Source organism: Pistacia vera, unplaced genomic scaffold (assembly GCF_008641045.1).
Source record: "Pistacia vera cultivar Batoury unplaced genomic scaffold, PisVer_v2 Contig1132, whole genome shotgun sequence".
NCBI classification, from domain to species: Eukaryota; Viridiplantae; Streptophyta; class Magnoliopsida; order Sapindales; family Anacardiaceae; genus Pistacia; species Pistacia vera.
This window is the reverse complement of record NW_022195174.1, coordinates 177,169-201,566: the sequence shown is the minus strand read 5'-3', so window position 1 is coordinate 201,566 and position 24,398 is coordinate 177,169. Positions and strand designations below refer to the sequence as shown.

General features: G+C 35.6%; 3 protein-coding genes across 3 annotated transcripts; all 3 read right to left on the bottom strand.

The window, feature by feature from the left end:
- Positions 1–20,568, bottom strand: LOC116143387 (bidirectional sugar transporter SWEET6b-like). The gene is made up of 7 exons (XM_031428842.1): positions 20,289–20,568; positions 16,181–16,204; positions 15,901–15,937; positions 938–1,157; positions 488–649; positions 258–377; positions 1–135 (listed from the first exon to the last, which is right to left on the bottom strand). Exons 1-7 carry the CDS (start codon positions 20,305–20,307, stop codon positions 1–3), a joined length of 717 nt encoding a protein of 238 aa, XP_031284702.1. The 5' UTR covers positions 20,308–20,568.
- LOC116142966 lies at positions 17,693–18,475 on the bottom strand. The gene is given in 1 exon segment (XM_031428385.1): positions 17,693–18,475. A coding segment is annotated over 1 exon segment (612 nt). The 5' UTR covers positions 18,305–18,475.
- Positions 20,569–20,576: 8 nt separating the features above from the next.
- LOC116143258 (pentatricopeptide repeat-containing protein At1g77360, mitochondrial-like) lies at positions 20,577–22,535 on the bottom strand. The gene is made up of 2 exons (XM_031428716.1): positions 22,450–22,535; positions 20,577–22,320 (listed from the first exon to the last, which is right to left on the bottom strand). Exon 2 carries the CDS (start codon positions 22,286–22,288, stop codon positions 20,795–20,797), a length of 1,494 nt encoding a protein of 497 aa, XP_031284576.1. The 5' UTR covers positions 22,289–22,320; positions 22,450–22,535; the 3' UTR covers positions 20,577–20,794.
- Between the last annotated feature and the right edge of the window lie 1,863 nt (positions 22,536–24,398).

Sequence of the window (24,398 nt, the reverse complement as noted above, 5' to 3'; positions counted from 1 at the left end):
TTAGGCTGCAACTTCAGTAGATAGCTGAGCCTCAGTTGGCTTGTCGTCTTGAACTTTTGTTGGTGTTGATCTGTAGTAAAATGCATATATTATGAGTTGTGCAAGACCTAAAATTGTTCCAAGACCATTGCTTATCTGCCATTGTTAACCAGATATAATTGTATTAGATCCTCCTGCAGCTAACTTATTTGGGTATTAATATTTTGTTAAACTACTATTACTGTGATTAAATTGGCTACTGGGATTTAAAGTGTTACCAGAATAAAATAGTCCAACTTGATGAGAGCATAAGCAGACCAAATGCAACCATTAACAAAGCCTGCTAGTGAGAGATAGAACGGCATGTACTCCACACTCTTCGTCTTTATAACTTTTCGCTGTTAAAATCAAGGCGAGACAAGGAAAGATTCAAGAAATGAAATGAATTACAAGTGTAGTTGAGTATTATAATAAAAAGCTTATGGAATTGGATTCAGGAGATGCATACCACAATGGTGAGAGGTGAAGCATACATAATAATGTTGAAGGCAACACATATAATTCCAACCAAAAATGATCGGCTGGTATGGGTGTGAAAAGCCAGCATATTAATGGTAGCAACGGCTGCAACCAAAACGAACTCACCTATAAGACCAATTGCAATCTTCTTCTGGAAATAGAGAAAGAGATAAATAGCAAAATCAGCATATGCATTTCCAGGTTGCATAAACTGTACAAAGTATCATGCTGGTTATCCATTGGTCTAGATTAGACATGCCTGTATTGAATCAATTTCACCTATGAGATAGACAAGTTATATTCTATCAATAATCGAATCTGTTGAAGTGACATCTTTTTACTGATTGGTTTCATTCTCTAACTCAATTGAAGGGCTATAGATTATACTTGTCAGAGCAATGTGTGACAAAATTCATACATAAGGCAAAGGCAAACCTACCCTTGCTTTGTTCTGACGATCATAGAGGCAGAATATTGCTAGATATATCAACTCCATTGCAAGCCCAACAGAGTTGATGGTGATGACCAGTATGCTGTCCGGATGAACAAATGGCAGACCATAAAGGATCCAAAACATACAATTCAAACATGTTGCAATATAAGCATACGGCTGGAACTCCTCCACCGATTTCCTCTTGATTATATGCCAAAAAGTTGGACTGACACAATTATATAATTTCAAACCATAAGATTAAAAATCAATCTTGTTGAAGTTAATTAAAAAATTGATACTCAATAATCCATTTCACAAACATTTAGCATTTGCTACGAGCTTGGGTTGAACATAAAATCAGTAATAAAAAACGCAGAAATGATATTTTTTTACTATTTTTCAGTAACATTTTTGCAAAACAACATCGTTTCACTCAAAACTAGTTGATTTTGTGGGGAGTGAAAAGAGATAGAAAATCATAGAGAATACAATAAAAGTGAGGGCATTTTGGTAATTGACTAAGGGACAAAGATGGAATTTCTTTCTAAGGGACAAAGATGGAATTTCTAAGAAAGAGGAAGGCAAAAATGGGAAAGTGAGGTTATAAAATAAAATGTTAAAGGGTTTGAACCCCTATTTCGTTCATACCACCCCCACACTCCCTCCTTTTTCTCTCAAATTTTCATTCACTTCTCCAAGAATTGAGGGCTTTTGAGTAGATTTTCAGGATTTTGATTAAGGCATCAAAAGGTAAAGATTCATGCTCTTTATCTATGTTTTATTTGTGTAAAAGTGTGAGTTTTTGAAGTTTATGATAGGGTTAAGAGAAGGTTTGAATCCAACAAGAGTAGAGAGCTTAGGGAGAGACTACTCAAGCAAAAGGTAAGTAAATTCCACTCAAAATCCAACTCAAGTTAAAGTTTAAGAAAATCAAGTGAGTAGAGATTTCTTTAAATATGTAAATGTTATGATTATTGAGAAATTGAGATGAGATGGATGATTATTAGCTGTTGTTGGATATAGTTGAATATGAGGAGTGTATGTAATGGTTTGATGATGGGTGTGAAAGTGGAAGAATTGGAGAAATCTTTTGGAGTGTTTGTGCCGTGTAGGTGTGGTGATGATTCTCTCAATTTGGATGATTTAAGAAACCAATTGAACGATAATTGAATTAGGGTTTGTTTATGCACAACTATTGTTTGATGAAATGCCTAAATGAAAACAGTTACCAAAATGCCCTGTCACAGCCGTGGACTTCTTAGTGATTTTAGGCATCTTGCAATTGAACTGGGGTAGACCAAAACATAAAAGTTATAGCCCTGTCTCTAAGCTTTAAAACGAGATAAATATCGTAGCAATTCGATGTGTTAAACTCAAGTTATGCCTTATGAATAAGACTGTGCAGAATGACTACTTGATGCAACATTGCATTTGTGGCATTTCATAAGTGCATTTAAGTAAGAAATTTTAAACATGTGCCATCCATATGCATATAATTGTGATTGTGTAGAAACATAAGAAGAATAAAGAATAAAGACTAAAGAATAAGAATAAAGAAAGAAAGAATAAAACACTTAAGATAAAAAGAAAAGAAGAATAGCATTAAAGAATTAAAGAGTGTAAAGAAAAGTAAAGAATAGGTTGGTGATGGGGAACGTGAGTGTAAGAAGAAAACTCCCACATACACGACACCTTAATTGGGTGGCATAAGAAGAAGAAGAATTGTACGACCTGTAAGAGTGTATGTGGATGAGGGTTGTACCAAAAAAGAATTGCTACATGCACGTCATCTTAATTGAGTGGCCTAAGAAGAAAGAAGAATTTGTACGGTCCCCAAGAGTGCATGTAGATGTGGACTGTACTCACTCACATGGCCAAGGTTCGAATCCATACATCAACCGAGTCTGATCAGCAAAAGAATAAGAAAAGAAAGAAAATAAGAAAAGAAAGAAAAGAAAAGAAAAGAAATAGAACAAGAAAAAGAGATAAGAAAGAAAACATTTTTGTACATTATTGCATATGCATTTTATTCATGTACATTGCCATGAATTTCATCATGGTTAGGAAGAATAGAAAGAATAAGAAAGAAAGAATAGAGGAGAAGTAGAAAAGAAGAAAAGAACAGTGAGAGTAAGAAACATAGAAAGAAAAAGAAGAGAAAGAGTAGAATAAGGAAAGAAATTAAAGAGTGATGCAGGGGAAGCGGAGTAGAGAATGAGCATTTTTGTGCTCATCCCGTTGCTTTCTATGTCTTTGCAGGAAATAGGTGAGGATGCGGCGTCGGATGGACGTCGGCAAGCAGAGACATGGCTACACTGTCACACATTTTCATAGTTTTTGTATATGTTATTTTGTACTGTGTAAAGAAGTATATATTAAGTAAAGAAAAAACTTGGGCCCAACTACTTTTAGTCAATATATAGTATTTTTATTAAGTTATTTTAGAGCATATTAGTAGAAAGAAGTCATTACATTTTTGGTATCAAAGCAAAAATTTGGGATTTGACAGTGTTGCCATTCTCACGGCCGTGATGTTCCGAAGCCGACCACTGTGAGTTAAATTTCTTTCCTTACTTTAAGTGTTGCATATGTTGATTAAATGTGGTTGGTTTGTAGATGAGAGGTAGAGGTAGAACCCGAGCAAGTAGTAAGAAAACAATGAGTATGGGGGAACCTTCCAACCCACCAGAACTTACTCCCCTACCCTTGAGTGAAGCTAGAATTTGGGGGATTGTACAGCAAGTCTTAGGAGAAAGATGGGGAGAGTCGAACCAGAAAGAGAAAGAATTGAAAACCCGTTCAAGTACTGCCCAAGAGAAGAAAGAGAAAGGTCGGTACCCGACAGTACAGAATCGGATTGAGCGCGATTTATGGGCTTCCAAGTCAACATCAACCATTAGAATTTAAAGGTACAACGGATCCTTTAGTGGCAGAAGAATGGCTTAGATCCGTTGAGCGTACGACAGCATTGTTCTTATGATGGACAGGGGGAGGATCCGGTGTGTGCCAGTTTCTTGTTTCGGGGTGATGCCCGAATTTGGTGGGAATTAATGGAGAGACACCCATGATGTTTCTGTGATGACACTAGGGTGAGTTCAGAAGAGAATTTGAAGCTGAGTATAGAACAGAAGACTGAGTTCATGAGAAGGTTCAAGAATTTATCAGCCTACAGCAGGGGTCTAGCAGGTTGAAACTAAGAAGGATAGAGTGTTTATGGAATTGCATGGGATTAGAGATCTTGCAAGAGTGATGGTTGAAACTAAGAAGGATAGAGTGTTTCCATAGTTTATATGTTTGATAAAAAACATGATTTTATCGGTTGCCATTGCTAGTGGTAAAGAGAGCATTTTTCAGCAATGAATGTTGTGAAAAATTGTTTGCGAAATAGAATGAGTGATAATGGTTGAATGATAGTTTAGTTGTGTATATAGAGAATGATGTATTTGATAGTATTGATAATGAGAGTCATTATACAATATTTTCAAAAGATGAAATTTCGTCAAGAACAATTATAAATATATAGTTAATGAGAATTTATAATACAAATATTTATGTGTATTTTTATTTTTATTTATATAATTGTTACTTTAATCTTTGACTCCTCTAAGCTTCATTTAGCTCGTCCTCGTCCTCCATGCTTCAAACATAGTAATTGGCCAACAGTTTGACAAAGGGGGCATTGTGAGATGGTATAGCCGTATAGGCAGTGGCAAGAGCTCAAGACATTTAATGATATCAACAAAGTGAAGCTCTATTGAGTTTCCATGTCCCAGTCATTCAGTACTTATTACGCCATTTGTTATACATTAGATGGATGAAAATCAGATCCATGCCTTCACCAAAATGAAGTGAGCAGTACTTACTACTTAGGACATGATTTTAGGTAATTATAAATGCTTTTGTAATTGTGAGGGATTTTGTGATATGTGTCACTATTATTTTCAGACATGCTATCCGTTGCATGCCAAATCTTGAAAATAAAATAAAAAAAGCAATTTCAGAAAAAGAAAAAGAAAAATTGATAAAACGTTACTAATTGGGCCCTAAATAACTTTAGAAAATCCAAAATGCATAAATATAATATTGCAACATAACTAACATAATTTCCAATAGGAAATATAATTGCCATAGCAATTACCTAATCCCTTCAGTATAAATAATCACCCAAGAAGCAATGCCATGCAAATAAGTTTTCTCCTTTTCAATGTTCTAAACCGTTTTCAGCACGACGCGATGAGGTTTGGATACTTATAATACGATATCAACACAATTGCAATGTGTTGTGTATTGTAATATAAAGTCCACATTGCTGATAACAGAGTGTTTAAATAGGACTAGTAAGTCTATATCATGTTAGATACCCAATCTTAACCAGCAATTGTCACTCACAATAACAACATCCCAGAACACTTCTACAACCACACAGAACTTCAAGTCACACAGAGAAACAATCCAAGAACAATAGCAAATATTGAATAACATCGATTATATATGTGATAACCAAACTACACCAAGTCAATTCCATCTTCAACTACAGATCAACAAAAGAAGAAAATAACCATAACTACACTGAGAATAGAATGAAAAAACCAACTGGACTTCCGAGGCCCAACCTTTTCCCTTATTATTTCTGAAAGAATCCCTCGAAATCCCTGCAATTCTCTTTTATTTCTGCTTTCTCACCATAACAGAATTCAACCTTCCCTAATCATCACTTTTCACTCTCTCATAAAACTGGTACCACACTCACAATCATGCATAATGCCTGACAAGATCGTCCGTCATTCTCCTTTCACGCCTTTATTTTCTCACCCATACGTTAATATGTTAATGGTCTCATCAATTTAGTAGAGGCGTTTTGGGCTTGAAGCCTAGGAACAAAAATAAATTGCGAACACTACAATATTGCTGAGCTATTATAATACACCCGTGATTTAGTGCTTTCTTGTTTTTTTTTCAAGCAGTAATTGAGAGACAGAATTGTCATTTGGTAAGAGGAAAAATATCATGATCGAGTAAAAATTTTTAGAACCCCTAATATATGTTATTTTATTATTAATATAGGGTATGTCTATCTTTTTATAACAACATAAAAAAGTTTATGCTTAATAATATTTTAAAATTATAATTAGTACTATGAATCTATGATAATTCTACTATTACAACACAAAATACAGTGACAATGTAAGGAAATCTGGCTCAGGCAAGAATTGCTCGGAAGCAATTCCAAACACCAAGCTTATACCGCAAAAATAATGGCGTCGTCAGATTGCTACTCTCACTGGAATCAGACTTCTCGCTACTTTCTTCGTTTAATTTTTAATAGGGAAAGAGCTCCTCTTCAAGCTCTCCTTTTTTCTAATTATTTTTAGAGAGTAAACATTTCATTCTTCCCACTTATTAAAAAACTGTTTTCAAATTAAAAATATAGAAAACAACTTTTTAATCATTCCAATTATACACTAGTTCTAAGTTGTAACAAAAAACTATTTTTTAAACAATTTACTCATTTTTACCATACATATTTCACAAGATTTATTGTATCCTTTATTTAAAAAGTAAAAACCATATATTGAACTATATCAAAGCCCTCCGGTAATTTTACACTAATTATTAAAGAAAAGTGACATAGTTAGTATTTAAGAGTTTGAACAATTTTTGAAAAGGCAGGGTTGTTTGGTATAATTAGGACATACTACATTTATAAATCAAACAACAATTTTTCTCTGACAATTTGATTAAAGTTTCAAGTCTCTTAGTTGCAAATCTCTCAAGTATCTTATATTTCTCTCTTTATTAAGGATATTAGGAGGTAAAGTTCAACTCCTTATCTTATATAAATATTGTGTATTTCAAGTTATTGAAGTTTCCTTATAATTTGTGTTAGGATAAGGGTCAATTGGAGATAAGGAGGAGGAAATTTGCAAAGGAGTATGGTTTCTTGACATAAGGTAAGGGAAACCTCCCTTTAATAGGAAATAAAAAATCAGGTTTCTAGGTTCAGTAACCGTTAACCAAACCAAAAATTCGGTTTAGTTGTTTTTGAAAACCGAAACCAAATCGATTAATCCGGAAAACCAGTTTTTCGATTCGGTTTCGATCCAATTTTACGGTTCGGTTTTTTTTTTTTTCTTTCAACCCTAATTGGCCTATTGGGTGCTGCCATAGATCCACAAGACTAGAGGCATACTTAGAAGAAGCCGATGGCGGGATAGATTGAGGTGGTCCTTCACAAGGGCGGACCCACATGGGGCAAGTGACCCCACTTGGTTTTTTTATTTATTTATTTGCCTCATAAAGAACTAAATCACAAAATTACGGTAACTTAAATTAATTAAAATTTTTGACTTTCTCTAATAATATTTTTTCCACAATCTCAACTTTTTCTCTTGCCCAGTGTGCCCCACTCCATCTCTCAAATCCCTATTTTTCTCTAATAATATATTGAAATTTATGCAATCATTTAATTTTGTGTTTAGTCTATTTATAATGAAAGATTTACTTAGCTATACAAATGAACTTTCTCAACCACTACAAAGAAAGAGATCAAGATATTGTAAATGCTATGAATTTGATTGAAGCGTGTAAGCAAGCTTTACAATTGATGAGGGATAGTTGATGGAAGAATTTACTTAGCAAAGTTTGTTCTTTTTGTGCCAAACATGACATTGATATTCCAAATATGGATGACAAATTTTTTATTCAAAGGCAATCACAACGGAAGACTAAAGGTATCACAAACGTGCATTATTACCGTATTGAAGTATTTTATAATGTTCTAGATATGCAGCTTCAAGAGTTGAATAATGTAACACCCAACATTGAGGTACATGGTTTAAATTATGTTGTATAGCCCTTAGTTAAATTTTGTTAGAATTATTTTAAGAGAATATGAAAAAAATGCCTTAAACTTGCATTACAGGGTAAATATCTTCTTCACTCAACACACTAGTTGTTTTTGTGGGGAACGTGAAAAGAGAGAGTGAAAAATCATAGAGAATACAATAAAAGTGATGGCAATGTTTTGGTATATGGACTAAGTGGACAAAGATGGATTCTCTTTCTAAGTGTCCAAAGATGGGAATTTCTAAGAACCTTAGAGTCAGGCAGGCATATACATGGGAATGTGCGTTTATAACACTAAAATGTTATAAGGGTTTGAACCCCTTATTTTCGCTTCATACCACCCCACAACTCTCTCCCCTTTTTCTCTCAAATTTTCATTTCACTTTCTCTCAAGAATTCTGAGGCTTTGTGAGTAGATTTCAAGGATTTTATGAAAATAGGCATCAAAAGGTAAAGATTCCTGAGCTCTTTATCTATTGTTTATGTGTGTAAAGTCGAGTTCGTTATGAAGTTTATGCATGAGGCGTTAAGAGAGAGCGTTTTAGCATTCCAACACAGAGTAGAGAGTTAGGAGAGGACCTACCAAGCAAAATGAGCAGTAAATTTCCACTCAAAATCCAAACAGTTAAAGTTTAAGAAAATCAGTGGTAGAGAGATTTTTTTTAAATATGTCATGTATGATTATTGAGAAAATTGAGATGAGTATGGATGATTATTTATGCTTTGTTGTGGATATAGTTGCGATATGAGGAGGTATTTTTGTATGTGGTTTGATGATGGGTTGAAAGTGGAAGAATTGGGAAATATCTTTTGGGTCGTGTGTGCCGTGTAGGTGTTGCTTGATGGATTCTTCTCAATTTGGATGATTTAAGAACCAATTGACGTCATTATGAATTAGGGTTTTTTATCACAAACTATTGTATATGATGAATGCCAAATGAAACAGTTACACCAAATGGCCTCTGTCCAAGCAGCTGTGATCCTTCTTAGTGATTTTTAGGCATCTTGCATATTGGACTGTGGTTAGACCAAAACATAAAAGGTATATAGCCCTGTCTCTACAGCTTTAAAACACGAGATAAAATGTAGCTTCGAGTCGTGGATAAACTCAAGTTATGCCTTATTTGAATAATACCTGTGGCAGACATTGACTATCTTTGATGCAGACCATTGCATTTGGGCATTTCATAAGTGCATTAGTAAGAAATTTTAAACAATTTCGTCACATTCCATATATGGGTATGTATTTGTGTCGCACCCTCGTCGGTAGAATTTAAAATATAAGAAGGAAAGACTAAAGAATGAAGAGTAATCAGAAGGAAGACAAGAATCCAAATCTCCAGAATAACAAAGAAAAGAAATAGCATTAATTAAAGAGTGTTGAGAGAAAGTAAGATAGTTTGGTGTATGGGGAAACCGTAGATGTTAAGAAAACTCCCACATACCGACACCTTAATTGGGTCATAGAGAAAAGAAATTGTACGACCTGTAGAGGGTAGTGGAGTGGAGGTTGTTTCCACCAAAACAGGTTTTGCTCACATGCACGTCATCTTAATTGAGTGGCCTAATGAAGAAAGAGAATTTGTACGTCCCCAAGATGCGTAGATGTGGACTGTACTCACTCACATGGCCAAGTTCCGTCTCCATACATCAACCGACTCTGAATCACACGATCAAGAGAAACTAAGAAAATAAAAAGAAAAGAAAGAAAAGAAAAGAAAAGAAATAGACACAAGAAAAACTGATAAGAAAGAAAAAAGCATTTTTTGTACATTATTCATATGCATTTTATTCATGTACATTGCCATGATTTTCATCATGGTTGGAAGAATAGAAAAGAAATAGAAAGAACGAATAGAACCGGGGAAGAAAAGAAGAAAAGAACAGTGAGTAGTAATAACTAGAAAGAAAGAATGAAAAGATAGAATAGGAAAGAATTAAAGATGAGCGGGGATAGCGAGTAGAGTAGCATTTTTGCTCATCCCGTTGCTTTCTATGTCTTGCAGGAAAAGGTGAGGATTGTCGTCGAGATGGACCGTCAAGCAGAGAGCAATGGCTACACTGTCCACCATTTCATAGTTTTTTGTATATGTTATTTGTGTTTTTTCGTATTTTCAGCTTTAAAGATATTCGATTTTAAGTGCAAAAAAACTTGGCCCACTACAATTTTTAGTCAATATATATGTATTTTTTATTATAGTATAGTGATAGCTATTAAGTAGAAAGAAGTACTTACTTTTTGGTAATCAAAAAGCAAAAATTTTGGATTTGACAGTGTGCCATCTCTCACGGCCGGTGATTTTCCGAAGCCGACCACTGTGTGTTTAAATTTCTTTTCTTACTTTAATGTGTTTGTCATATGTTGATATAATGTGGTTGGTTTTTAGATGAGAGGTGAGGTAGAACCCGGCAAGTAGTAAGAAAAATGAGTATGGGGGAACCTTCCAACCCACCAAACTTACTCCCCCTACCCTATGATGAGCTAGAATTTGGGGGATTGTACAGCAGTCTTAGGAGAAAGACTGGGAGAGTCGAACCGAAAGAGAAAGAATGAACCCCGTTCAAGTACTCGCCCACTAGAGAAGAAAGAAAAGGTCGGTACCTCAGACAGTACAGAAGGATTGAGCCTGCGATTTATGGGCTTCCAAGTCCAACATCCACATTAGAATTTAAAGGTACAACGAGTCCTTTAGTGGCAGAAGATATGGCTTAGATCCGTTGAGCGTACGACCAGCATTGTTTCTTATATGGACAGGGGGAGGATCCGGTTGTGCCAGTTTCTTGTTTCGGGGTGATGCCCGAATTTGGTGGGAATTAATGGAAGACACCCATGATGTTTCTGATGACCTATGGGTGAGTTCAGAAGAGAATTTGAAGCTGAGTATAGAACGAAGACTGAGTTCATGAGAGGTTCAAGAATTTATCAGCCTACAGCAGGGGTCTAGCAGGTTGAAACTAAGAAGGATAGAGTGTTTTATGGAATTGCATGGGATTAGAGATCTGCAAGAGTGATGGTTGAAACTAGAGATAGAGTGTTTCACATTTATTATATGTTGATAAAATTAACATGATTTTATCGGTTGCCATGCTAGTGTAAAGAGAGCATTTTTCAGCAATGAATGTTGTGAAAAATTGTTTGCGAAATAGAGATGAGTAGATGAGTTGATATATAGGTGTGATATGATTAGATTACAATATTTTCAAAAGATGAAATTTCGTCAAGAACAATTATATATATTAGTTAATGGATTTTATTAATACAATATTATGTGTATTTTTTATTTTTATTTATATTAATTGACTTTAATCTTTGATCTCCTCTAAGCTTCATTCGTAGCTCCGTCCCTCGTCCTCCATGCTTCAAACATAGTAATTGGCCAACAGTTTGACAAGGGGGCATTGTGAGATGGTATAGCCGTATAGCAGTGCAAGAGCTCAAGACATTTAATGATATCAACAAAGTGAAGCTCTATTGAGTTTCCTGTCCCGTCTTCAGTACTTATTACGCCATTTGTTATACATTAGATGGATAAAATCAGATCCATGCCTTCACCAAAATGAAGTGAGCAGTACTTCTACTTAGGACATGATTTTAGGTAATATAAATGCTTTTGTAATTGTGGGGATTTTGTGATATTGTTCACTATTATTTTCAGACATGCTATCCTTGCATGCCAAATCTTGAAAATAAAATAAAAAAGCAATTTTCAGAAAAAGAAAAGAAAAATTGATAAACGTTACTAATGGGCCCAAATAACTTTAGAAAATCCAAATGCATAATTAAATATTGCAACATAACTAACAATTTCAAAATAGGAAATATAAAATTGCCATAGCAATTACCTATCCCTTCATTATAAATATACACTCCCAAGAAGCAATGCCATGCAAATAAGTTTTTCCTCCTTTCAATGTTCTAAACCGTTTTCAGCACGATCGCGGAGGAAGTTGGATACTTTATATACGATATCAACACTTGCAATGTGTTGTGTATTGTAATATAAAGTCCACATTGCTGATAACAGAGGTGTTTAAATAGGACTAGTAAGTCTATATTCATGTTAGATACCCAATCTTAACCAGCAATTGTCATCACAATAACAACATCCCAAACACTTCTACAACCACACGAACTTCAAGTCACACAGAAACAATCACAGAACAATAGCAAATATTGAATAACATCGATTATATATGTGATAACCAAACCACAACCGTCAATCCATCTTCAACTACAGATCAAAAAGAAGAAAATAAACCATAACTACACTGAGATAGAATAAAACCAACGGACTCTCGGGCCCACCCTTTCCTTATTCCTTTCTGAAGGAATCCCTCGTCCTCTGACAATTCTCTTTTATTCTGCTTTCTCACCATAACAGAATTCAACCTTCCCTAATCATCACTTTTTCACCTCTCTCATAAAACTGGTACCACACTCACAATCATGCATAATGCCTACAAGATCGTCCGTCATTCTCCTTTCACGCCTTTATTTTTCCTCCCATACGTTAATATGTTAATGGTCTCATCAATTTAGTAGAGGCGTTTTGGGCTTGAAGCCTAGGAACAAAACTATATTTGCGAACACACAATATCTGCTGAGCTATTTATAATACACCCGCTGATTTTAGTGCTTTTCTTGTTTTTTTTTTTTTCAAGCAGTATTGAGAGACAGAATTGTCATTTGGTAAGAGGAAAAATATCATGATCGAGTAAAATTTTTTAGAACCCCCTATTATTATGTTATTTTATTATTAATATAGGGTATGTCTATCTTTTTTAAACAACATAAAAAAGTTTATGCTTAATATATTTTAAAATTATAATTAGTACTATGAATCTATGATAATCTCTAATTACAACACACAAAATACAGTGACAATGTAAGGAAATCTGGCTCCAGGCAAGAATTGCTCGGAAGCATTCCAAACACCAGCTTATACCGCAAAAATAATGGTGCGGTCGATGCTACTCTCACTGGATCAGACTTCTCGCTACTTTCTTCGTTTAATTTTTAATAGGGAAAGAGCTCCTCTTTCAAGCCTCCCATTTTTTTCTAATTATTTTTAGAGATAAACATTTCATTCTTCCCACTTATTTAAAAACTGTTTTCAAATTAAAAAATATGAAACAACTTTTTAATCATTTTCCAATTATACACTAGTTCTAAGATTGTAACAAAAACTTTTTTTCCAAACAATTTTACTCATTTTTACCATACATTTTTCACAAGATTTTTGTATCCCTTATTTAAAAAGTAAAACACTATTTGAACTATATCAAACGACCCTCGGTAATTTTTTACACTTATATTAAGAAATGTGACATAGTTAGTATTTAAGATTTGAACAATTTTTGAAAAGCATGGTGTTTGGTATATAGGACAATACTACATTTATAACTCAAACAACAATTTTCTCTTACAATCTTGACTAACAGTTTATAATTGATTTCTGATGAATTTTTCCACCAAACTAATTATAAGTTATCACATTGAGGTTGTGAGAGAGAGTTTGTAAAATTTAGTTGTAAGTTTATTTATTAGGTAAATATATGCATACTTAGTGGCGGGGGGGTATTTTCTGAAAAATCTAGGGCGGTCGTGTCTATATTAGGCAATGAGATGGATTATAAAAAATTTCTGCAAATTATTATCAAAGCCGGGTGGGCTCAAAACCCTAGTCCATGAGCGAAACCTGGCTTTGACAGATTGGCTTTTGACATTTTTTTTTTTTTTTTTTGAGCCTGAGTCATAGGCTTGCGTAATGTTTGGGCCTCAATCATAAGTTTGTATAACTTTTGAGCCTGAATCATCAGGCTCATCAGCCTTGAATAATTTTTTGGCCTGAACCATCAGCTTGTGTAATGTTTGGGCCTCCATCATAAGTTTGTACAATTTTTGAGCCTGAATCATAGGGCCAGAATCATCAGGCTCATCAGCCTTGTACAATTTTTGGGCCTCACTTATCAGCTTGGCTTTTGATTGAATAATTTTTGGGACTCAATCATACAAAAGTTTTGTATAACTTTTGACCTGAATGATCAGCGCATCAGCCTTGTGTAATGTTTGGGCCTGAATCATCAGCTTGTGTAATTTTTGGGCCTAAGTCATAAGCTTTGTATATACGTTGAGCCTGAATCATAAGCTTTAAACGTTGGGGCCTGATCATGGGCCTAAATAAGTTTTAATTAGACCAATTTCATCAAGTTAACTACACTAGTTCCTCGCTGTTGAAAGTAGACATAGTTGAATTGAATCTCATCAGATTTGCATAACTTGCGCTTTATAGCATCAAATCATAATTTCATCCATACGGTTTTGAATATAAAAGAAGGCATATCCTGCTTGAAAAAATGTTGTATCTCAGGCATGCATCAACTAAACTCTCTGTACTAAATCCTGACCATCTTAAATTTGTGTTAACTGTTGGCAAAACATAAAACTACGCAACAAACATTATTTTGATAAAAGAAAAAAAAAAAAAAAAACAATTATGATTGCACTTCTAAAACGACAATGGCTTGAATCTTGATCGATCGTTTTAGGCTGCAATCTCAGTAGATAGCTGCCTCAGTTGGCTTTCGCTCGAACTTTGTTGGTGTTTGATCTGTATAAAATGCATATTATGAGTTGTGCAAGACCTAAATTGTCCAAGACCATTGCTTATCTGCCATGTAACCAATTATTTGATTAGATCCTCCTCGCTACTTATTTGGTTATTAATTATTTGTTAAACTACTATTATGTAATTAATTGGCTACTGGGATTTAAAGTGTTACCAGAATAAAATAGCCAACTGATGAGAGCATAACAGACCAACAACCATTAACAAAGCCTGCTAGTGAGGAGTAGAACGGCATGTACTCCACATCTTCGTCTTTATAACTTTTCCTGTTGTTAAAATCAAGGCGAGACAAGGAAAGATCAAGAAATGAATGAATTACAAGTGTAGTTGAGTTTATAATAAAAAGCTTATGGAATTGGATTCAGGAGATGCATACCAACATGGTGAGAGGTGACCATACATATATGTTGAAGGCACACATAAATCCAACCAAAAATGATCGGCTGGTATGGGTGTGAAAAGCAGCATATTAATGGTACAACGGCTACCAACGAACCACCTATAAGACCAATGCAATCTCTCGGAAAAGAGAAAAGATAAATAGCAAAATCAGCATATGCATTCCAGGTTGCAAAATCGTCAAATACTCTGGTTACCTGGTCTAGATGGACAACCTGTGAATTGAACATCACCATGAGAGACAAGTAATCTCCAAACGAATCTGAAGACATTCACGATGTTCTATTCTTTAATCAACATGTGAGGGCTATAGACAACTGTCAATGAAGTGCACAAACTACTAGGCAAAGGCAACTCACCCTTGCTCGACGATCAATGAGGCAGAATATGCGATAATATATCAACTCCATTGCAAGCCAACAGAGTTGATGGGGATGACCAGTATGCTGTCCGGATGAACAAATGGCAGACCATAAGGACCAAAACACAATTAAAACATGTTGCAATATAAGCATCGGCTGGAACTCCTCCACCGATTTCTCTTGATTATAGCCATAGTTCTGCAGCCACAATATATAATTAAACCATAAGATTAAAAATCAATCTGTTGAAGTTAATTAAAAAATTGATACTCAATAATCCATTTCACAAACATTTAGCATTTGCTACGAGCTTGGGTTGAACATAAAATCAGTAATAAAAAACGCAGAATGATATTTTTACTATTTTCAGTAACATTTTTGCAAAACAACACACAGTCCATTCTTTACAAGCAGAGATAATCATTATCAATTCAATAATCCGAAAGCTTATTTCAAATTTTCAATTGACCCAAGAGTAAACTTAATTACAAAATAAACGCTTTTATTTCTTTTAAAGTCGTAATAAATCAGTTCTTAATGGCCTAATTTTCAAAATCTACCTCAGTCAAGAACTGTAACACATGATTAGGAACTAAACTATAATTAGTAAATTCACTAAGTATCAGAGCTATATTATTAAAGCGAGTTTTCTGATTTAGTGATTACGAGAGCAGAGTTCTTATAAACTTGGAAACAGAAAAAAAGTTCTGAGCATAGAGAGAGAAATTGTTACACCGGGGAGAGGAAGAGGCCGAAAGAGATCACATTCCCTGCATAACAAAAACAAAACTATATCAAATTACTGTAAAACCGAAACGTGTTTTTCATAGTCATAGTAAGAAATCATAATAAAAATCAGTAATTTGCCACAATTCTCATTCCAATGCACCGAACTCAATCGAAAAGACGAAATCATGAAAACAAAACAAAATCTCACAACCACATAGATTGTTTCTGAAATGGGAAAAAAAACGAAGTTAAAATAACACAAAAAGAAAAGGCATTACACGTACCGATGATGCCAACGATATAGGGAGGTATCGGGTGTCACCATTTTAGAAAATTCAAGAAAATTGAGTTTGTTACTGATATTTTTTCAAATGACCGTGTGAGAAAGAGGTTTTAAATTTATTATGGGGAAATGAAATGAAGAACTGCAGTTAGTATTTAGTTTGTTATAGAAGCGAGTATCGCATTTGCATGAAAATTGAAGGTCTCGTCCACCTCAGTTTGTTAGCAGTTATAACTATATTTCAGTCTGCCTGAATTACTGTTTGCTGGCTCTGATAATTTGACTAATTACTCATGACTAATATTTAATATTAAATTAATATAACATTCTCTTCAATTTGTAGTACTAGTACATATATCGACAAAATATATGGCTAATCAATTAGTAGAAAACGAATTCCTTAGACTGCTTTTAACATTACCTAGCATCCATTTCCTCCACTGATTATCGCAAGTTGACTGTCAAAAACATTTTGATTTCATTGTTTTGACAATCCACGTTTTGCCGTATTGTTAAGACGAACTCGGTGGAGGTCAATTATGAATGTGATAAAAAACAAGTTTTTATAGGAAAATTAAAGTTTAGAATGAGTATTCATAGTTTTTTTTTTTGTTGCAACCTAAAATTTTGTAGGTAGGAAAGGTACGTTGATTGATATAACATGAAAGAACCCAAAAGTGGTTGCTTATAACAATCAAAACACAAAAACTAAGTTTGAAATTAGAAAAAATAAGGGCAAATAAAACTTTAAGTAACCTAATGATATTAAAAGGCTTAAAGAAATGTTTTTAAAATAAATAGAGTGTGATTTGAATTTTGATAAAGGTGTATGTAGAAATGGGTGATTTTATCAATTTGATAGAGGGCCAAAATCACTTCCTTACAAAATAGAAATAAGCCCAATAACTAACCCAGAAGTGGAAAATAGACATTGGGCTTAAAGCCCAATAATTCGGGTTCCTTTGGGTTCAAAATGGGCCGGGTCATATTGGTCTAAAAACCTTTTCAATAATTTTTATTTTATTTCAAAATTAATTAGGATCATCCAAGTTCGTTGAAATTCTCTTGGAGCTAGTATTAGTTAGCCATTGCAGTGAAAAGATATTGCAGAAACGAAAGGAAAAGAGTTGGCATAAAATAGCCCAACAAAGGAAAAAAGAGATGATCTCTTTAATTACTTGGTATCTTTTTTGTTCAGCTATTCTATTTCTGCCTTGTGGCAGCAGCATTTTACTCATTAGAATTGAAAATAATATCCCTAAACTATTGCAGTCACCACTTGTGCATAAAATGACAATTACAACTTTGGGCGTAATTAAAGACCAATATAGCTTCTTCAAGAAAGTACGTTTTATTATATCATTTGATTGAAAGAGAAAAAGAAGCCTAAACTTAAGAGAGAAGAATTGTGAAGAACCTGATCCTCTAGATATTAAGTACACATAGCAAATAATCATCAGCAGTGTTGTGTACATAACGTTCAAATAAAGAAACAACAACAATAATAATAAAATTATTTTGCCTTGGAGCTGCATCATGAAGAAGGCACGTAAGAGCCATTCAAAATATGAAACCGAAGTTGACAATCCAAATGACACCAGAATTTTACAGAGCCAAGAGGCCCTACTCTCCATCTAGCTCTTGAACTTCCCTTCAAACCAAACTTAACATCATCCTTCTTCAAAGAAACGTCCACGAGCTCTTGCAGGTTTGGATCTAATGGTATTGGATTTGACTGAACGACGTAATGAAAATTAAGAGAAATGTTTTTACTTACATCGAAAGGGAGAGCGACGAGTTTGGCAATTTCGAGTCCATCAAATGAGAGAATGAGGCTGGTATCGGAGAAACTAGCGTGAGCCCTTTGGTTACCATTCTTCATGTTGAGGATGATGGTTATTTGCGTTTCGAGAAGGCCGGCGAGGTCATACTGAAAGAGGTCGAGATGAGCGTCCATGACGCTCATAACGGGGACTCGAGGGTGGAGAACTAGGTAGCCAATGAAGACGACAATGCCTACAACGATGACAGCAATGGCGATGATGGTGCAGATGATGGCTGCAAACCAAATCAAGGGATGGGTCTTGCGGCGCCGCATATGAGGTTCTAAGTACGTTGATTTCATTGGAGGTGAAGAGCTGGAGCTGGAGGTGGGGGTGTAGCTGAAAGAGTGACAACATGAAGAAGAAAAGAGAGAGGTTTTGAAAATGGGTTAAGTTTTATTAATGGGGGGATGGCGAGAGATGGGGAAGGAAAAGAATGTTAGGTTGGGTACTTGGGTGTCATTGGTGGGGAAGGTTTTGGTATCTTCCTTTCCTGATATTAAAGCTTTTGTATGGTGCTATTTGTAAGCCTCCCTGTTAAGGAATCTATGGTCACTTTTGCTTATGGAAAAAATACCAAACTTGCATTGCTAATTACCATATCTTTGCCTTTCTTCTTTCATCAAATATACAAACTCACTTCCACTATTTCATGAATTGATTAAGATCAACGCTTGCTTTGCTTGAGAGATTCAAGTACAATCATTTTCCTTGAGCCCAAATGAAGATACTAGAGCAAGCTCCTAAAAGAAATGGAAATATAATACTTTAGTTTAGGCAAGTTATTATATTAAATATGGATCGGGTTAACATTTTTTATTTTCAAGAAACGGCATTATTCTTAAACCTTAAGGAAGTGTCAGTTACCCAAATAATTATTTTAACTTTTTCATACTTTTAATTTAACCTAAATGACAGACGAAGTTTATAATCCACTCGATTAACCTCTCCTACCTTGCTATATTCAGTTAGTTAACATCATTGAATTGTACAAAAAATAGCTCATCTCCAAATCCAAGCCACTAGAAGAACAGAAAATAAACACCAAAAGTGCATCGAAAAGAGAAAGACTACAAGGATAATCTCTCTCTCTCTCTTTTTTTTAACACCCAAAACACAGTGGGTTACTCACATTTTCGTCCCTAAGGTTTTTGTCTGAGTCCCATTGTTTACCTCAGAGAAGTCCCGGCAACAAATTATAGTCAACATAACAGAGAAGGGTAATTATTGTACAGATGATGAATAGAAAATTTATTTTTCTTAACTTGAAACTACCCAAACAATGTATCAATGAGTTTTCCAATCCCGAAAACTGGAGCATAAATACAATGAGTTTATGGTTATCATAGATACATAAAAGGACCATCTCAAAAGTTTACGTAAGTTGTACAAATGCACACAACATCTTAATTGGCACCAACTCAAGCAAACCAAACTATATAAGAAACCCACTAGTGGCTGCGCATAGGTATCTTTTCACGATAAATAATACACATAAACAACAAACAAGTTCATATAATCAATAAAAATCAAGAATCCCAAGAAAGGCACCATTCATTCACCAATATTTTTCAATAACAGTTAGCCAAAAACTAAAAGGAAGAAAATGCCTTTTTTTTTTATTATTTTCAAAAATTAAAGATCATAGACCCTCAAGAACCTTAAAACTACATAAAAGTTCAGGTCTTACCTTGAGATAGAGCGAGTTCAAAAGAATTCTGGAGGCAGAGATCTTCAATCAGAGGTGATGAGCTTCAGGACTTGCCTGACATGGTGCATCCAAATTTGTGTTTCAGCCTTTCAGGTTGCTTTAATTTTAACTGTATATTCCCAAGTTTTTTATTCAATTTTTTCATGCTTGTAGTTTATAGAACCAAAGCAGCTTAAATTTTCCAAACTGCAGCACACTCCCGTAAGGTTTTGGGAACTGCAGTATAACAGAGAGGTTTCCAACATGTATTGATACCTACCCCAAGTTCTTCAATTGACGGTAGAAATTAAATGATCATGGGCATTTCACTCGTTTTTATTCAGAGTTAACTTTCATAAACAATAAAAACCCCTGAAACAGAAGCTTCAAGTGCTGCTTCTTGGTACTAGTGTGCATGGCGAACAAAATAGAACCCAATGGAAGCCAAGTGCGCCAACTCCATGCACCAGGACATCATTACCAAAACCCCAGTCTTCTTTAAGCTTTATGCTGTAAACCCAATCCTTTTTAAGCTCCACCCTTCGTTTGTGCTAGTGGTGTAGGCCACAGTGTCACAGTGGTCACACTGTCTAGATAACTCTCATTGCTAATCATCAGGGATGTATCAGTATATTTTGGAAACTGTTGGGTTTTAAAACACTTCCCCAAACCTCAGGTAAGTATAACGCAACGAATGACTCCTCTTCTAAATAATTAAAAAAAAAGCCTCAGTTCTGAACTGATGAACACATAAAACTAGTTGCAAAGATTTTGGCTATAGCAATTAAGAATACAACAAGACAATAAAGATAAAAAATAAAAGGGAAATACCACAATTCCCTACAGCATCAAAAGCTTGGACACAGAGAGAGAGAGAGAGAGAGAGAGAGAGAGAGAGAGAGCAGAAGCTGGGCTTCTAGATTTGAGTAGCTAAAAGGCAACCCATATTACTGATGGAATAAAATAGGGCAATGGAAGCAAAAAAACCTTGTTGTACTTGAAAGTATCTTCATTTACTAACTGCCAGAAATCTACAATATATTCTTCTCAAGAGTACCATGAGTAAAAAAGTTAAGACTACACAACAAGATACTTACACCGATCATATACGAACTGTTTTCCATTTCCTTGCAAGGCTATCATACTTATCCCTCATACTTCTATTCTCCTTATAGAAAGCATTCTTCAACTTCTGCATCGTAACTTCATATACAACAATTCTTCTATCAAGCATATCTTCTGCAAATCTCCTAACCTCAGACAACCTACGCAAATTACGAAGCCCAATAAGCAAGGCATTGGCACTCTCTTCAAGAGGCAAGATACCATTATCTACCATATAGTTCCATATCTCTATTGCTGTTTCAGGTTCATCACAGTCAAACAACATGGAGATGGCTGCAGCACAATTTAAATGTGTTGGTGGCCACTCATTCTTGATCATTTCACAGAAAAAATTTCCCACCTCATGAACTCTCTTGTTTTTTATCAAACATTTAAAAATCATGTTATACGTCAAAGAATCTGGAAAGGCTCCATGAAACACCATCTCATCAAGAAATTGAAAAGCCTTATCTATGTCATTGTTGTTGCAGAGTAATCCAATCAATGCATTATACATAATCAAATTGGGCATCAAGTCAATGCCTACCATTATATCCCATAGCATGACAGCATTGGCAGAATCATTTTGCTTAACAAGAATTTCAAGAGCATTAGAGAAAAATTTAAAACCTGGCAAGCAATTTTTCTCTATCATAACCCGAAGAAACTTCAGGGCCTCAACCGTCTGCCCCCCACGAACAAGCATAGTCAAGAAAGTTTCATATGAAGAAATGTGCTGCAGACTCCACCCAAATTGTGCCACCATATCACCAAAAGTCTTCTTGGCCTCCACCACATTGCCTTCTTTATCCCATCCTTCCAACAAAATTGCAAAAGAATCCACATCAAGAGGAACACTGTCTTTAACTTTACCAAGAAATTCCAATGCTTTCATCATCTGTTTGCCTTCTCGGCAAAACACACTTAAAATGGAATTGACTGCGACAACATCTTGTTCAACACCATACATGCTCATAACATCAAAACTCATAAAAGCTTCATTGTATCTACAAGCTCCACAATAGCTATCAAAAACCGAAGCAAATGTTGCCAATGACAAAATACCTTCTTGCTTCATCGATCGAATTGCATCCCACATTTGTTCAAACATCTCATTCTTCCCCAGAATATCAACCATCAGATTCCACGCAAATGGCAAAAGCTTCTGGCCTCGTCCTGCCCACCTAAAAAAATTAACAGCAGAGGAAGGTGAATTGTAGGAGAGCTTCAAAACTTCATTGACAAGCTCATGAGTGGCGACAATTTCCATGCCGGAGAGCGCGGATTCAATGTCGTCTGGCGAGGCGTGAACTAGGGTTTTACAAATTATTCGAGCAGTCGGGGAAATATCCGGCACGTCATAGTATGTAGAAAACCGGGTTCTAGGGTTACGCGATGGGGAGGTGGTAGTGGAGGATGAAGTTGGGATTATTACTTGATTCCGAGCAGAAACTTTGATACTGTTATTAGTGTTTTCATCAATTGCCTCCATTTATGGATTAAACAAGGAAACTCAGATAAACCCTAACGATATCAATGTTATGTAAGAGCATTGCAACATAATTGAATTGATTGATAAATTTATTGATACATTAAATTAAATTTAAGGAGAAAACTTTGGACAGATAAACTAAGAGAGAATGAAGAGAGAACCTTGAGAGCCTGGAGTATCTTGGTCTCTTCAATGGTGAGATGAGTTTGAGCCTCAGTGTTTTACTGTGTTCTGCGTAACGGGAGAGTGTTGGACTTGGGAGAGCGTTGAAAGAGGGAAATTTTAGTTTAGGTTTTCTTTTTTTTTTGGGTAAGTGAAAAAAATGTATTTGTGTTTTCAAAATTTTGAAAATGTTTTGTTTGAAATTTGAAAACGAAATTGTTGATGCCTAATTTTGACACCAACTAATCACACGTGTGAAATGCTAAACTAACTCAGAAGACACACATGTATATGGGGGGATTGAACTGATTAAGAAAAAAAGAACAATGTTTAAAGTGGTTCGGATGCTTAAACAAGCGAATCTTACATCCAATGGTATTGTATTAATATATGAGATCAGGTCACATTCAACGAGCTGATTTATAGTCTAGAGAATACAAGTGAATACACTAGAGACAGAGAGAATGTATGTTGTTTTATAGAAAAATTAGCTAATCCCACAAACGGGAGAAGAACCTTCTATTTATAGTGGGATGAATTGAGGTAATGATTACTAAATTTGCAAGTGGGTCAAGCTGCCATGCAAATCCTTCTTTGTGTCTCGTTATTCACCTACTCGAGAGATTTCCTCGACTTGCGTAGAGATTGGACAAGTGGAATGTTTCCAACCTTTCGCCAGCCTGGCGTATACCCACTACACTGGTAAGAGTAGACCGCTCACGTCAGCATGCGACGTGGCTGCGTTTGAACCGTTGCAGAACCTGCCCGAGTTTTGACCGCTCACACTGACAAAGCTTGGCGTCAGCCCTACTTTTTTAGGCATAACAGAAGTCCCCTAGTTTTTAAGGTTTGAGGATCGAACCTTGAAAACTACACAATTATGCCTTGATTTGATGCGTCGAATGGACACTAGTCGATCCGACCTGGTTGCAAAGAAGCAGCAGAAACATTCCCATGCGGACGACCTGAAATGTTCTTTCTCAAGGTCTGCGACCTGACCTAGGTCTTATTCAGTGCCATAACGATGACTGGTCTTCGACCGTGGTTCTCGACCTGATTACACTTGGCGAATCTTTTGTTGAAAGCAAAGTCACGTCGCTTTGCAATTGACATGCGACGAGGGCAAAGAGTCACGTCGCTTCGCGACTGACGCGACGAAGAGTGGTTAATGTAACGACCTCTTCAGATGTTATCCGTTGCACTTTTGCAGCTGATACATTAAATGAAACACCTTTTGCTCTGACAAACATGTCCTGTGCGCAATAAGTGCCAACCATGCACATTAAATGCGAGCCATGCTGAAACGACATTCCCTATCAGAGCATTAAATGCGGATGTGAGCGCATTTAATGTGGAGGAGGGAAACGAGCCGTCGCTTGAGTGTTGCAATAGAAAAGGACGACGATTTGGTTTCTCGAAGCGTGATGGTCACTCTTCTCCGCCAATTAGCGACACGTGGTCGCAATCAATGGTGAGAAGAGATTTCCGCCCAAACGTCGTTTGACTTCGGGAAAGCCAAACGCCATTTTCTTCACTATAAAACCTCAGACTCGCCTCTGGTAATGTCACAATACTCACATCTTCAGAGAGAGCAAGAAACTTTGGTGAGCCTTGATTTTTCGTCTTTCAGACTAGTGCGCGCTTGACACTTAGAGCAAGAGGATCAATCTTCATATTCAAGAGGTAAGGATGATTCTCCTATCATTTTCCTTTTTCTGATTTTTTGACGATAGCCATGCGATAACGATGATCGTTTACTGGTGGTTGGCTGGAGAATAAGTTTTCTCCTAGGATTTGAGCCATTGGGGGTGGTTCAAGGAGTCTTTTAGGGGTTTTTCTAGGGTTTAAGGGAGAAACAATTATTTTTTCCTCCACGTCATCGTACGAAACAGTGTAGGACGACTGAGTGATTCCTACATGTCATTTTTTCAGACCATAGAGGAATAGA

Coding starts and splice junctions, on each gene's coding strand:
- LOC116143387 (XM_031428842.1), bottom strand. Junction 15,938..16,180: donor CTATATCGTTGGCATCATCG/GTACGTGTAATG, acceptor TTTGTTATGCAG/GGAATGTGATCTCTTTCGGC. Junction 1,158..15,900: donor GGCCTCTTCCTCTCCCCGGT/GTAACAATTTCT, acceptor TAATTGTGTCAG/TCCAACTTTTTGGCATATAA.
- LOC116143258 (XM_031428716.1), bottom strand. CDS start 22,288: ATGGAGGCAATTGATGAAAACACTAATAACAGTATCAAAGTTTCTGCT.